At 52.1% G+C, this 15921-nt stretch overlaps 1 protein-coding gene across 4 annotated transcripts; it reads right to left on the bottom strand.

Annotated features, from left to right (window-relative positions):
• Positions 1 to 1655: 1655 nt before the first annotated feature.
• LOC127575853 (uncharacterized) lies at positions 1656 to 14927 on the bottom strand. Of its 4 annotated transcripts, none has more exons than XM_052026047.1 (4): positions 14782 to 14927; positions 12712 to 12940; positions 10491 to 10562; positions 2229 to 5362 (listed from the first exon to the last, which is right to left on the bottom strand). In XM_052026047.1, exon 4 carries the CDS (start codon positions 5354 to 5356, stop codon positions 4055 to 4057), a length of 1302 nt encoding a protein of 433 aa, XP_051882007.1. In that variant the 5' UTR covers positions 5357 to 5362; positions 10491 to 10562; positions 12712 to 12940; positions 14782 to 14927; the 3' UTR covers positions 2229 to 4054. The 4 variants fall into 4 exon arrangements, 3 of the variants coding, with proteins under 3 accessions (XP_051882007.1, XP_051882025.1, XP_051882017.1); XM_052026065.1 differs by having other exon boundaries at positions 10491 to 10558; XM_052026057.1 differs by having other exon boundaries at positions 14796 to 14894.
• Between the last annotated feature and the right edge of the window lie 994 nt (positions 14928 to 15921).

Here is a 15921-nt window from a genome sequence, read left to right as displayed (position 1 = left end):
TCCCATCTCCCTACCACCGCCCCCTCCACCACCCTCCCATCCTCATCCCCCACTCCCATTCCCCAACCCCAAACCCCACCACCCCCATTTTCCCACACCCACACCCGCCACCCTCATCTCCCCACCCCCACAGTCTCCCCATTCCCCAAACTCCATCCCACTCTCCACATTTCCCCACCCCACACCCTCATCTGGCCACCCCCTCCCCATCTCCCCACCCCACCCCATCCCACTCCCACTCTATCCCCACCCCCTCCCCTATATCCCCACCCAATCTCACCACCTTCTCCCCCATCTCCCCACCCCTTCCCCATCTCCTACCCCCACTTCCTCCATCTCCCCACCCTCAGCTCCCCATTCCCCCCTCCAAGCTCACCTCTGAAGCCCCCCTGCCCTAGGGAACCCCGGTACCACTCACCGATCGGTGGCCTTGGCCAGGCCTGGCTCTGTGTTCGACCGTGTCCCATGAGCTCTGCGTTCAGTCCTCGCTGTAACCGGTGTCGGTCCATGTCGACGGTGTGCTTCACCATTAAACACAAAGTCTCCCCGAAGCTCTCTGTCCCTCTCTGTGTGAGCCTCTCTCTCTCTCTGTGAGCCTCTCTCTTGCATCGGTCTCCCTGGTGGGGTCAGAGAACCTCAGGTCCCAGGTCTCTGCCGTTCCACATTCCCAGTGCCACACTGCCTGACCAACTCTTCCCTGGACTTGCAGGGATGAATCCTCAGGGAATTTCAATGGTTCCTGGAAGTGAGTGGGAGCAGTAGGAGGATGTCCACACACTGGAGTGTTCCGTCTGTGTGAACCAGGCAGCAGAGGGGGAAACATCTGCCCGGCATCCCTCCCTGATCTCACACCCTCTGGAATCTGTTACACAGGGACAGGGGAGACCATTCAGCCCCTCGAACCTGTCGAACTGACTCCATCCTCCTCCTTCGCTCTGGATTCCCAAAACCAGGCAAAGTTCATGGAGCTCAGTCTCTCAGTTGTAAGACCCCCCCCCCCCCCCAGGCAGCCCACCCCGGTTCTCCACAGTGTTCCGGGGAAGGCCCCTGAGCGGCCCGGCTGGAACGTGTACGGTCCTGGACTCCCAGTCCCCCCGCCGAAGGAAATCATTTCACTCCCTCCACAGGTGGAATAACGTTGCGAACTTTCAGAACCTGCATGGATGCCACCGGTTCTGGCCATGCTCGCCCATCTCCATTCTCCCAAGGATTTAATGGTCAATGCTGATAGTGGCACAGGTCACTGGGACAGAGGGGTGGTGGGGGGCTCGGCACTGGGATGTCCAGATGTTGGAAGGTCCAGACCAGTCGGTGGATGGCGTCCTGTGTAAATCTTATGAAGGGGATGTAATGAGTCAGTAAACAACTCGCTGAGATCACGGCACCATGGGCGCTGCCCAACTCCGTTTGTGAATCCGACACCACAGGGGTGCTGACGCATCGCTACTCCCTGGATTTAACAGACCCTGAGCATGGATTCAGGAGTGGCTCGGCCCCAGGATCTAGGGAACTGGAGACGGTCAGTGAGAGGATCCAGGGAGCAGGGGGACCGATGGTCAGTGACAGGTTCCAGGGAGCTGGGGGATGGACGCAGTGACAGGTTCCAAGGAGCTGGGGGACGGATGGTCAGTGACAGGTTCTGCTCCGTCCCTTGGTCCAGCCCTTCTGGCAGACAGAGCCCCTTCCTCCGCTGGTGGGGGTACGTCCTGACTGGAGGTGACCACATCCCAGACTCAGAAGGTCCCGGTAACAGACAGACAACTTGCACAGAGCAGCACGGCTGATGGTCACTGCTGGGAGCTGTGTGTCCTCCTGAAGTCCATGTCCCCGGTGGGAAAATACATCACCAGTGCACGGTATCTGGGAGGATGGTCACCGTACAGGGATCTCTGTGATGATCAGTGTGTGGGACCCGACCCAGTGAGGGTCAGTGTATGTGGGACCCGTCCCACGGTGAGGGTCAGTGTGTGTGGGACCATCCCCGAGTGAGAGTCAGTGAGTGTGGGACCCGTCCCACGGTGAGGGTTTGATGAGATTTACTGCTGGCTCTTTTCTCTCTCCTGCATCTTGTATCTTTCCCACTGAGCCTGCAGCTGCAGAGAGTGAAACAAAATAAAAGACTACAAGAATAGGGAGTTTACATCAGGTATATATCAGTTCTGACAGTTTCATCGGTCAGGGCACTGAGTACAGGAGCTGGGACATTATGTTGCAGTTGTACAAGTCATTGGTGAGGCCACACTTGGAGCACTCACATACAGTTTTGGTCACCCTGTTATAGGACAGAGGTGGTTAAACTGGACAGAGTGCAGAGAAGATTTACGAGGATGTTGCCAGGACTCGAGGGCCTGAGTTATAGGGAGAGGTTGGCCAGGCTGGGTCTTTATTCCTTGGAATGTAGGAGAATGAGGGGCGACCTTATAGAAATGTTTAAAATTATGAGAGGCAGAGATAAGGTTGACGGTAACAGTCTTTTCCCCGGGGAGGGGAGTCCAAAACCAGGGGGCACAGGTTTAGGGTGGGAGGGGAAAGATTTAAAAGGGAGCTGAGGGGCAACTTTTTCCACACACAGGGTGGTGAGTGTGTGGAACGAGCTGCCAGAGGAAGTGGGTGAGGCAGGTACAACAGTATCATTTAAGAAGCACTTGGATAGGTACATGGAGGGGCGGGGCTTGGATATGGGCCGAACGCAGGTAAGATTTCTTTATTAGTCACATGTACATCGAAACACACTGAAATGCATCTTTTGCGTAGAGTGTTCTGGGGGCAGCCCGCAAGTGTCGCCACACTTCCGGCGCCAACATAGCATGCCCGCAACTTCCTAACCCGTACGTCTTTGGAATGTGGGAGGAAATCGGAGCACCCGGAGGAAACCCACACAGACACGGGGAGAACGTACAAACTCCTTACAGACAGTGACCAGAATTGAACCCGGGTCGCTGGCGCTGTAATCACGTTATGCTAACCACTACACTACCGTGCCTGCCCTCTGGGTGGGCACCATGGTCGGCATGGACTGGTTGAGCCGAAGGGCCTGTATCTGTGCTGTATTGCTCTGTGACTCTATGACTATATGGGGCAGTGGTGAGAACGGTGAACAGAACTTGTCTCCGTACCTAAGGAAGAGTATGAATGGCTGCCCAGGCAGTCCACCTCTGTGAGGTTCAGTATTGCCAGTTACCATCCTGTCCCCAGTGTCTGCGGTGGGAGGGGAGGGGAAGTGAGGGGAGAGGGAGAGGGAGGGGGTCAGACAGGGAAGGGGAGAGGCACAGGATGGGGAGGGTGGATGGGGAGGGGTAGGGAGGGGAGAAGGAGGGGGTGGGAAGGCAGGAGGGAGGGGGTGGGGAGGGGAGGAGAGAGGTAAGGGGTGGGGAGGGAGAAGTGGAAGGGTGGGGAGGGGAGAGTTGCAAAGGAAGGGGAGGGGAGGGGAGTAGGGGAGGAGTCGGGAGGGGAGAGATGGGGTGGAGGCCAATTTCCACTGACAGTGTGAAGAAGAAGTTGCCGCTGAACAGGTCTAATTTTACCCCCTTTCTCTGGAACGCCCCTCCCCTCCCAACCACCACTCCCACATTTCTAATCCCTTTAACCTGATTGGACGTTATCTGAATTGAAGTGAATCAAACTCTGTCCTATGGATTGTGTGTTGACCCCCCACGCCCAGGTCCGCCTGGTGAACCCCCCTCTCAGGTTGATGCCTGCTCCCCAAGGAGGGGGCCAACTTCAGCACAGTCACTCAGGAGGGGTCTGCCCAAGGTTCGAAGCGCTGAACATCACTTCAGGCGGTTGTGTTCCAGCCCCAGGACACCACGGTAACTGTGCGGGAGCTCGGGGCACTGTTGCTGAGCTGTCATCAACGATTCTAGCCCGGGTCACCACGGTAACTGTGCAGGAGCTCGGGGCACTGTTGCTGAGCTGCTATCAATGATTCCAGCCCAGGACACCACGGTAACTGTGCGGGAGCTCGGGGCACTGTTGCTGAGCTGCTATCAATGATTCCAGCCCGGGACACCACGGTAACTGTGTGGGAGCTCGGGGCACTGTTGCTGAGCTGCTATCAATGATTCCAGCCCGGGACACCACGGTAACTGTGTGGGAGCTCGGGGCACTGTTGCTGAGCTGTCATCAATGATTCCCCATTTACCACGTCTGGGCAACGGATCAGAGCTGGTCGAATTTCCAGCTCCAGTAGCCAATCAGCTTGCAGTATGCTGTGGCGGTACTTTTCCAATGCCAGCTGCCTCTGCAGCTCCTTGACCTGTCTGAGCCTTGTCCTGTACCCACTGTCCACCATCTCCCCCTCGCATTTCTCCTTTACTTCAAAGTCATGCCTATGTTGCATCGTCCTGATTTGCCGGTTGGCCTGTTCCAATTGAGAATGGAGCTGGTGTACCCTGGATTCTGACTGCTGGGTCTGTTTCTTCAGGAAGTTCACACGACCCTCCCTGCTGAGGATGAAGTCAAACTCTTCCTGGTCCAACCTCACCATTGATCTGAAACCTTTAAAGACATCAGGAGGCCCACCGGAACTCGGCCAGGCCACCTGAAGTTGTTCCTGTAATTTCCCGTGGTTTGGTCTCCTGTGCTGAGGCTCTTCCTTCTGTCTGACTGAACACACCCTTCCTATTGCATGTGGAGCACCGGTGGTTACAGGGGCTGCTCGGTCCACCGCACCGTATCTACATTTGTGGAGATCCACCCACTGACCGGATAGCTCTGCAGCCAATAAACTCTTGTAGAAGATATCAGGTATCAGCCGTAAGACTTTGGTAAGATGCTGTGGGCAGTTTACTTTGTGGAGGTCAGCTATGCTTTGTGGATTGAAATGCTTGTCTTTGATGGTGTCGTTGATGAGAAGGAGAGCCCACCTTCTCCGCACATTGAACAGTTCCTTGGCCACCTTTGGGATTGAGTCTGTTGGTACATCAGGCTGACCTGGCGGGTGATCCCCAGATCCCACTGGTTGGAGGTGGAAGTTGGTCTGAGAAGACATTGATGAGGAGTTGCTGGAAACACGGAGGCTTTCAGTGTCCTCAGTGACGTACAGGTTTTCACAGAGAGGGATGACAATCTTTTCATCGAATATCTCTTTCAGCGTTTTCAGGTAATCCATGTAACTGTACAGCCACGATATGTAGCCATCAACGTTGGACACAGGGACATTCGACAGGAAACCTTTGCCTCTGTGGCTCCCCTGTTCTCTCACCCACTGGAGACTCTCGACACTCTCCGGAACGTCTCCACTCAATGCTAACAGAAACCGACTCAGGGTCACAAGGTCAAATGACTCTCTGCACCTCTGAACATGCTTCTCAAATATCCCAATCTCACTTCGGAGAGAAGAGTAAAGTGAATCCATGAGCTCCTGGTGAACACACAGACAGATTCCTTCAGACAGCTCGTGATGTGAGTCCAGGAAACACCCCAACACTGAGAAGGTTCCAGATAAATCCCCAACGTCACAAGGATTGATTAGCAGGTGTGGGGACATGCCCAACAGGAAGAAAGGAATTCCCAATGGACAAGGTGTTCTCTCCCGTGGTCTTGTTAACTTTTGGCATAACTGTTCTTCAAACAGAAACTCCTTGCAACCTTCCTCTGTGTCCAAACTTCAACCAACTCCCAATCACCCAACCCCTTCCGAACCCAACCGCCCCACTGAACCCAACCCTCCCAGAACCCAACCACCCAGACCCAACCCCTTCTGAACCCCCCTCTGAACCCAACCCCCTCTGAACCCAACCCTCCCAGAACCCAACCCACCCAAAACCCAACGCCTTCTGAACCCCCCCTCTGAACCTAACAGCCACTGAACCCAATCCTCTCTGAACCCAACCCCCCCACTGAACCCAACCCCCCCAGAACCCAACCCCTTCTGAATCCCCCTCTGAACCCCCCTTGGAACCCAACCCCCAATGAACCCAAACCCCACTGAACCCAATCCTCTCTGAATCCAACCCCTCTGAACCCAAACCCCTCTGACACCCCTGATCCACCCCTGAACCCCTTTCTCTGGACCCCATGAACCCAACCCTCTCTGAACCCCCCTGAACCCAACCCCCTCTGAACCCCCTGAACCCCCTGAACCCAACCCCCTCTGAACCCAACCCCCTCTGAACCCCCTGAACCCCCTGAACCCAACCCCCTCTGAACCCAACCCCCTCTGAACCCCCCCCAAACCCCCTGAACCCAACCCTCTCTGAACCCAACCCCCTCTGGTCAACCCCCTCTGCATCCTAACTTTCCACCAACTCCCAATCACACAGCCCCCTCCGCTCACTGACCCACACCATCCCCAGTTAAGTACATCGGCTTTAAAATTCCCATCTGTGTTCAAATCTCACTGTGGCCTCGACCCTCTGTATTGCAGTGGTCTCCTCCAGCCCAGGAACCCCCCAGCTTTCTGTGTTCCTCCAATTCCAGCCCCTGGATCACCCTGATTTTAACCTTTCACCATCAGCACCAGCGCTGGGAGTGTGGGCACCTCTCTTCAGCTGCCCACAGTCTCAGCACTGGCATTCCCTCCCTTAAACTTCCCACTTCCCACCTGTCTCTGCTCCAAAACTTCTCTTTGCCAACCTTGTTTTTATCTCCTTCAGAGTCAGAGAGTCACAGACATGACCTCTTGCCCTCTCAATCTACCTCACCTTGGCCCTTGCACCTTATTGTCCACCTGCACTGTACTTGTTCTGTGACACTGGGACACTTTATTCTGCCTTCTGTTATTGTTTTCCCTTGTACTGCCTCAATGTACCGATGTATGGAATGATCTCTCTGGACGGCACGCAAAGTTTTTCACTGCATCCTGGTACATGTGACAGTAATAAACCAATTACCAATTACACTTCACAGAAAACAGGCCCTTCGGCCCAACTCCTCCATGCTGACCATGGTGCTTACCTGAGCCAGTCCCACCTGTCCGTGTTTGACCCATATCCCTCCAAAATGTTCCTATCCATGTACCTGTCCAAATGTCTTTTCAATGTTGTTATTGTACCAGAGCACTTGCTGGCACTATGGTTAAGTTATTGAACTAATATCTGGGGTCTGGGTTATTGATAGAGTGACATATTTACTTATTACAACACAGAACGAGGCCATTTGTCCCATCAAGTCCATGCCAGCTCCTGGGGAGTAATCCCATCAGTCCTGTTCTCCCTCTCCTCTCTCTATACCTCTACAACCTATTCTCTCTCACTGGCCCAGCAACACCCCTTTGATTCCTTTGCTACTCATCCACATTTGGGGTAATTTTCAGTGGCCAGTTAACCTACAGCATGATGTCGGGAACATACAACATAGAACAATACAGCACAATACAGGCCCTTCGGCCCAGCATGTTGTGCCGACCTTTAAACCTCGCCTAAGACTATCTAACCCCTTCCTCCCACATATCCCTCTATTTTAAATTCCTCCATATGCTTATCTAACAATCTCTTGAATTTGACCAATGTACCTGCCTCCACCACCACCCCAGGCAGTGCATTCCATGCACCAACCACTCTCTTGGTAAAAAACCTTCCTCTGATATCCCCCTTGAACTTCCCACCCATTACTTTAAAGCCATGCCCTCTTGTATTGAGCATTGGTGCCCTGGGAAAGCGCTGGCTGTCCACTCTATCTATTCCTCTTAATATTTTGTACACCTCTATCATGTCTCCCCTCATCCTCCTTCTCTCCAAAGAGTAAAGCCCCAGCTCCCTTAGTCTCTCCTCATAATCCATACTCTCTAATCCAGGCAGCATCCTGGTAAATCTCCTCTGCACCCTTTCCAACGCTTCCACATCCTTCCTATAATGAGACGACCAGAACTGGACACAGTACTCCAAGTGTGGCCTAACCAGAGTTTTGTAAAGCTGCATCATCACCTCGCGGCTCTTAAACTCGATCCCCCGACTTATGAAAGCTAACATCTCATAAGCTTTCTTAACCACCCTATCCACCTATGAGGCAAATTTCAGTGATCTGTCGATATGAACCCCCAGATCCCTCTGCTCCTCCACATAACCCAGGATCCTGCCATTTACCTTGTACTCTGCCTTGCAGTTTGTCCTTCCAAAGTTACCACCTCACACTTCTCTGGATTGAACTCCATCTGCCACTTCTCAGCCCAGCTCTGCATCCTATCAATGACCCGCTGCAATCTTTGACAATCCTTCACACTACCCACAACACCACCAATCTTTGTGTCATCTGCAAACTCGCTAACCCAGCCTTCCACCCCATCATTCAAGTCATTAATAAAAATCACGAAAAGTAGAGGTCCCAGAACCGATCCCTGTGGGACACCACTAGTCACAGCCCTCCAATCCGAATGCACTCCCTCCACCACAACCTTCTGCTTTCTACAGGCAAGACAATTCTGAATCCACACGGCCAGGCCTCCCTGGATCCCATTCCCTCTGACCTTCTGAAGAAGCCTACCATGTGGAATCCTGTCAAATGCCTTACTAAAATCCATGTAGACCACATCTACTGCACTACCCTCATCAATCTTCCTGGTCACCTCCTCAAAGAACCCTATCAGGCTTGTGAGACATCATCTGCCCTTCACAAAGCCATGCTGGCTGTCCCTGGTCAGACCATGATTCTCTAAATTTCCATAGATCCTATCTCTAAGAATCCTTTCCAACAGCTTACCCACCACAGACGTAAGGCTCACTGGTCTATAATTCCCTAGACTATCCCTACTACCTTTTTTGAATAAGGGGACAACATTTGCCACCCTCCAATCCTCCGGAACCATTCTCGTGGACAACGAGGACTTAAAGATCCTAACCAACGGTTCAGCAATCTCCTCCCTCACCTCACGGAGCAGCCTGGGGAATATTCCGTCAGGTCCCGGGGACTTATCCGTCTTAGTATTTTCTAACAGCTCCAACACATCCTCTCTCTTGATATCAACATGCTCTAGAACATTAACCTTACCAACACTGTCCTCAGCGTCATCAAGGCCCCTCTCCTTGGTGAATACTGAAGAGAAGTATTCATTGAGAACCTCACCCACTTCCACAGCTTCCAGGCACATCTTCCCACCTTTATCCCTAATCGGTCCTACCTTTACTCTAGCCATCCTTCTGCTCTTCACATAAGTGAAAAATGCCTTGGGATTCTCCTTAACCCTACTCGCCAAGGCCTTTTCATGTCCCCTTCTTGCTCTCCTCAGCCCCTTCTTAAGTTCCTTCCTTGTTACTCTATATTCCTCATGAGCCCTGTCTGATCCTTGCTGCTTACACCTTGTATGCTGCCTTCTTCTTCCTAACTAGATGTTCCACCTCTCTTGTCACCCACGGTTCCTTCACCCTGCCATTCCTTCTCTGCCTCACCGGGACAAATTTATCCCTAACATCCTGCAAAAGATCCCTGAACATTGACCACATCTCTATAGTACATTTCCCTTCAAAAATGTCATCCCAATTCACACTCTCAAGTTCTAGCCTTATAGCCTCATAGTTTGCCCTTCCCCAATTAAATATCTTCCCGTCCTCTTTGCTGCTCTCCTTGTCCATGACAATGCTAAAGGTTATGGAGCAATGGTCACTGTCCCCCAAATGCTCACCCACTGAGAGATCTGTCACCTGACCCGGTTCATTACTTAATACTAGATCTAATATGGCATTCCCTCTAGTCGGCCTGTCAACATACTGTGACAGGAATCTGTCCTGGACACACTTAACAAACTCTGCCCCGTCTAACCTTTGGCACTAAGCAGGTGCCAATCAATATTTGGGAAGTTGAAGTCTCCCATGATAACAACCCTGTTATTCTTGCAGCTTTCCAAAATCTGCCTCCCAATCTGCTCCTCAGTATCCCAGCTGCTACCGGGGGGCCTATATTATACTCCCAGTAGAGTAACTGCTCCTTTCTTGTTCCTAACTACCAACCATATTGACTCTAGAGAGGATCCTGCTACATTATCCACCCTTTCTGCAGCTGTAATAGTATCCCTGACCAGTAACGCCACCCCTCCTCCTCTTCTCCCCTCCTCCCTATCCCTTTTAAAACACTGAAATCCGGGAATATTCAGTATCCATTCCTGCCCTGGTGACAGCCAAGTCTCTGCAAGAGACACAATATCATAGTTCCATATATTTATCCAAGCTCTCAATTCATCTCCCTTATTCCTGATGCTTCTTGCATTTAAGTAAATGCACTTTAGCCCATCCACCTTACTACTTTTATAGCCTGTACTCTGCTTCTCCTTCCTCAAAGCCTCTCTATATGTTGGATCTGACTTTACTGCATGCACTTCTTCCACTGACCCATCCCTCCGGTTCCCATCCCCCTCACAAACTAGTTTAAACCCTCCTGAACCACGCTAGCAAACCTTCCTGCAAGGATATTGGTCCCCCTCGAGTTCAGGTGTAATCCATCCACTCTGTACAGGTCCCACCTTCCCCAGAAGATATCCCAATGATCCAAAAATCTAAAACCTTGCCCCCTGCACCAATTCCTCAGCCACACATTCATCTGCCATCTCCTCCTATTCTTACCTTCACTATCACGTGGCATTGGCAGCAATCCTGAGATTGCTACCCTCGAGGTCCTGTTCTTCGGCCTTCTGCCTGAGTAAGATAAGATATCTGTATTAGTCACATGTACATTGAAACACACAGTGAAATACATCTTTTTGCGTAGAGTGTTCTGGGGGCAGCCCGCAAGTGTCGCCAGGCTTCCGGCACCAACATAGCACGCCCACAACTTCCTAACCCGTACGTATTTGGAATGTGGGAGGAAACCAGAGCACCCGGAGGAAACCTGCGCAGACAGGGGAAGAACACTTAAACTCCCTTTTCAGGACCTCATCCCCCTTGAGGATGCAGAAGGAAACCGGAGCATCAGGGGGAAACTCACAGGGTCACAGGGAGAAGGTGCAAACTCTGCATTGGAGGTCAGGGTTAAAGCCGGGTCAGTGCTGCTGGAATGCCTGCTGGAATACCTGCTGCACCACTCACAGTTTGAAACCCCTCACCTCCAAATCCATGTAATGAAATCGAGTCATACAGCATGGAGACAGGCCCTTTGGCCCAACTGGTCCATGCCGACCACGATGCCCATCTAAGCTGGTCCCATTTGCCCACATTTGGCCCATATCCCTCGAAACCTTTCCTATCCATGGACCTGTCCAAGTGCCTTTTAAATTTTGATAATGTCCCTGCCTCACCCACTTCCTCTGGCAGCTCGTTCCATACACTCACCACCCTCTGCGTGAAGAAGTTGCCCCTCAGGTCCCTTTTAAATCTTTCCCCTCTCACCCTAAACCCTTCCCTGGGAAAAGGACTGAGTGCATTGACCCGAGATGCCCCTCATGAATGTAACAACCTCAGTCTCCTACGCTCCACAGAATAAAGTCCTTGCCTGCCCAACCTTTCCCTATAACTCAGGCCCTTGAGTCCTGGCAACACTCGTCTTGCCACAAATTTTCACCCTGCTCTCCAATTCACTTGGGCTATCTCTGCCACCTCTCTCTCCTTCCTCGATCTTTCCGTCTCCATTTCAGGAGATTCCTTATCCACTGACATCTTCTACAAACCCACTGACACCCACAGCTACCTCGATTACAGCTCCTCCCACCCTGTCTCTGGCAAGGATGCCATCCCTCTCAATTTCTCCACTTCCGCTGCATCTGCTTCCATGATGAGGCTTTCCACTCCAGGACATCCGGGATGTCCAACTTCTTTTCTAACCAGGGCTTACCCCGACTGTGGTTCAGAGAGCTCACACCCGTATCTCTGCCATTTCCCGCACCTCTGTTCTCACCCCCACCCCTCCCAGACCCAACAGGGATAGGGTCCCCCTTGTCCTCACATTTCATCCCACCAGCCTACGTATCCAACACATCATTCTCCACCACTTCCGCCATCTCCAACGGGACCCCAGCACATCTTCCCCTCCGCACGCCTTTGCCTTTCGCAGGGACCACTCTCTCTGTGACTCCCTAGTTCACTCCTGCCCCCCACTCATCCCACTCCCACTCCGGGGACTTTCCACTGCCCCCACCATAGGTGCAACACCTGTCCCTACACCACCTCCTTCCAGGGACCCAAACAGTCCTTTCAGGTGAGACAGAGATTCACCTGCACCTCCCTTAATATCATCTACTGCATTCGGTGCTCTAAGTGTGGCCTCGTCTACATCGGTGAGACCAAACGCAGACTAGGTGACCATTTCGCAGAACACCTGCGCTCCGTCCGTAACCGCGATCTGCATCTCCCCATTGCCGGTCACTTCAACTCCCCCTCCCACACTATCGCTGAGATGTCAGTCCTCGGCCTCCTCCACTGCCGGGAGAATTCCAAGCGCAAACTGGAGGAACAGCTCCTCATTTTCCATCTTGGAACCTTGCAGCCTAACGGCATGAACATTGAATTCACCCACTTTAAGTAACCCCCTCAACCCCTCCGCAACACCCCCCACCCCCCCCACCCCCCACCCCCCCCACCGTGCTTCTTCTCTTCTTCCCTTTCCCAGACTCTCTCTTTTTTCTACCCCCTTGTTTTCCCCTCTCTCTCCTCACCTTTGACCCCTCCCCTGGTGGATCTGCTCTCCCCTCCTCCCCCACACCTGCCCATCACCATCTCTTACCTGCATCTACCTATCACCACCCTGTGCCCACCCCGTCTCCCCCCTTTTGTCCACCTATCACTGCTCTGCTTTCCCCTCCTATATATCAGGCTTCCCCTTTTCCTATCTTCAGTCCTGAAGGGTCCTGACCCGAAACGTTGACCGGCTGCTTTTCTCCACGGATGCTGCCTGGCCTGCTGAGTTCCTCCAGCATCGTCGTGTTTTCCATCTATATTCCAGCCTCTGCTGACCTTTGTTTCTCTAACACTCTGGTAAATCTTCTTTGCACTTTTTCCAGTTTAATGATGTCTTTCCTATAGCAGGGCGACCAACACTGTGCACAGTGCTCGAGGTGCATCCTCACCAAGGTCTTGTAGAACTGCAACATTGATAAAGCATAGAACATAGAACAGTACAGCACAGTACGGGCCCTTCGGCCCACGATGTTGTGCCAACCTATATAAACCTCCTCCATGATTAATCTAACCCTTCCCTCCATAGAACCATAGAACCATACAGCACAAAACAGGCCCTTCAGCCCACCATGTTGTGCCATCCATCAAACCACCCTCACACTACCTAACCCCTTCCTCCCGCATATCCCCCCATCCCACACTCCTCCATATGCCTATCCAGCAAGCTTTTGAACCTGTTCAATGTATCTGCCTCCACCACCACCCCAGGCAGTGCATTCCATGCACCAACCACTCTCTGAGTGAAAAACCTCCCCCGACATCTCCCCTGAACCTCCCACCCATAACCTTAAAGCCATGACCTCTCGTCTTGAGCATTGGTGCCCTGGGAAGGAGGCGCTGACTGTCTACTCTATCTATTCCTCTCAGTATTTTATATACCTCTATCATGTCTCCTCTCATCCTCCTTTCCAGTGAATAAAGCCCTAGCACCTTAAGCCTCTCCCCATATTCAGTACTCTCTAATCCAGGCAGCATCCTGGTAAATCTCCTCTGCACCCTCTCCAACGCCTCCACATCCTTCCTATAATGAGGCGACCAGAACTGAACACAGTACTCTAAGTGTGGCCTAACTAGAGTTTTGTAAAGCTGCATCATAACCTCGCGGCTCTTAAACTCAATCCCGCGACTTATGAAAGCCAACATCCCATTGGCCTTCTTAACTGCTCTTTCCACCTGTGAGGCAACTTTCAATGAACGGTGAATATGAACCCCCAGATCCCTCTGCTCCTCCACACTGCCAAGTACCTTGCCGTTTACCCTGTACTCTGCCCTGGAGTTTGTCCTTCCAAAGTGGACCACCTCACACTTCTCCGGATTGAACTCCATCTGCCACTTGTCAGCCCAGCTCTGCATCCTATCAATATCCCTCTGTAAGCTCCGACAGCCCTCCACACTATCCACAACACCGCCTACCTTAGTGTTGTCTGCAAACTTACTAACCCAGCCCTCCACCCCCTCATCTAAGTCATCTATAAATATCACAAAAAGTAGAGGTCCCACAACCGATCCCTGCGGGACACCACTAGTCACTGCCTTCCAATCCGAGGGCACTCCCTCCACCACAACCCTCTGCTTTCTACATGCAAGCCAATTCCTAATCCACACAGCTAAGCTTCCATGGATCCCTTGGCCTCTGACCTTCTGAAGAAGCCTACCATGAGGAACCTTATCAAACGCCTTATTAAAATCCATGTAGACCACATCCACCGCACTGCCCTCATCAATCTTCCTCGTCACCTCCTCAAAGAACCCTATCAGGCTTGTGAGGCAAGATCTTCCCTTCACAAAGCCATGCTGGCTGTCCCTAATCAGTCCGTGATTCTCAAGGTGTTCATAAATCCTATCCCTTAGAATCCTTTCTAACAGCTTACCCACCACAGACGTGAGACTCACCGGTCTATAATTCCCTGGCCTATCCCTATTACCTTTTTTGAACAAGGGGACAACATTCGCAACCCTCCAATCCTCTGGCATCATCCCCGTGGACAACAAGGACTCAAAGATCCTTACCAGTGGTTCAACAATCTCCTCCCTAGCCTCTCGAAGCAGCCTGGGGAAAATCCCGTCAGGCCCCATAGATTTATCTGTCTTAATATTATTTAACAACTTCAACAGCCCATAACCCTCCATTTTCCTACATCCGTGAGCCTGTCTAAGAGTCTTTTAAAGTTTATTGTATCAGCCTCCACCACCACCCCTGGCAGTGTGTTCCAGGCACCCACCACTCTCTGTGTAAAGAACCTACCTCTGATATCTCACCTAACAGAGGAACAGAGGGATCTTGGGGTCCACGTCCATAGATCCCTCAAGGTTGCCGTGTAGGTCGATAGGGTTGTTAAGAAGGCGTATGGAGTGTTGGCCTTCATTAGTTGGGGTACTGAGTTCATGAGCCGCACCCTTTCTAAAGCTTCCACATCTTCCTATAATGAGGCGACCAGAACTGAACACAATACTCCAAGCAGAGACACAAGAGATTCTACAGATGCTGGAATCTGGAGCAACACACAAGGTGCTGGAGGAACTCAGCAGGTCAGGCAGCATCTGTGGTGGGAAATAAACAGTCACCGTTTCGGGTCAAGATGATGAAGGGTCTCGGCCTGAAACGTCGACTGTTTGTTTGTTTCCACAGATGCTGCCTGACCTGCTGAGTCCCTCCAGCATTCTGCGTGTTGCTCCAGTACTCTGTGCAGTGTAACCAAAGTTTTATGAAGTTGCAACATTACCTCACGTCTCTTGAACTCAGAAGGATGTTGACCTTTACGCGGTGCGGTTGGTAAATGGGTGCAGTGACGCTGTTTGTTCTGAGAGTGAATGAGAACTGTCATTCCCCAGGCTGGTGAGGTCGAAGATGTGACTACAAAGGTCACATGTTGTACTGCCCTTATGCCATCGGGGGGGAGACATCGAGCCAAACAGCACAGGCCCTTCAGCCCATCATGCAGGTCAGAACCAGAACCAGGTTTATTATCACCGACGTACGTCGTGAACTTTGTTGTTCTGCGGCAGCAGTACGGTGCAAGGCATGAAATTACTACAAGTAAATAGTGCAAAGGAGGAATAACGAGGGAGTGCACATGGGTTTCTGCACCCATCTGTACTGCACTAATCAGTACTAATCACACATCAGCACAAGATATTTCCTGGATGCTGTGAAAATCTCTGGCTCCACCACCCCCGCAGGCTGTTGTTCCAATTCCAACCCCCCCGCCCCCCCGGGTGATAAACTCCTCAGTTCCCCTGCTCCTCACCTTAAACCTCTGCCCTCTGCCCTCTGGTCTCAGACACCTCTGCTGCCTACCCTATCACCGTCCCTCAGAATTCTGTACGCCTCCAACAGGTCACCCCTCAGCCTGCTCCGCTCTGAGGAAAGCGAACCCAGCCTTGC

Source organism: Pristis pectinata, chromosome 1 (genome assembly GCF_009764475.1).
Source record: "Pristis pectinata isolate sPriPec2 chromosome 1, sPriPec2.1.pri, whole genome shotgun sequence".
In the NCBI taxonomy this organism is placed as follows: domain Eukaryota; kingdom Metazoa; phylum Chordata; class Chondrichthyes; order Rhinopristiformes; family Pristidae; genus Pristis; species Pristis pectinata.
This window is presented reverse-complemented; position numbering and strand designations above follow the sequence as displayed.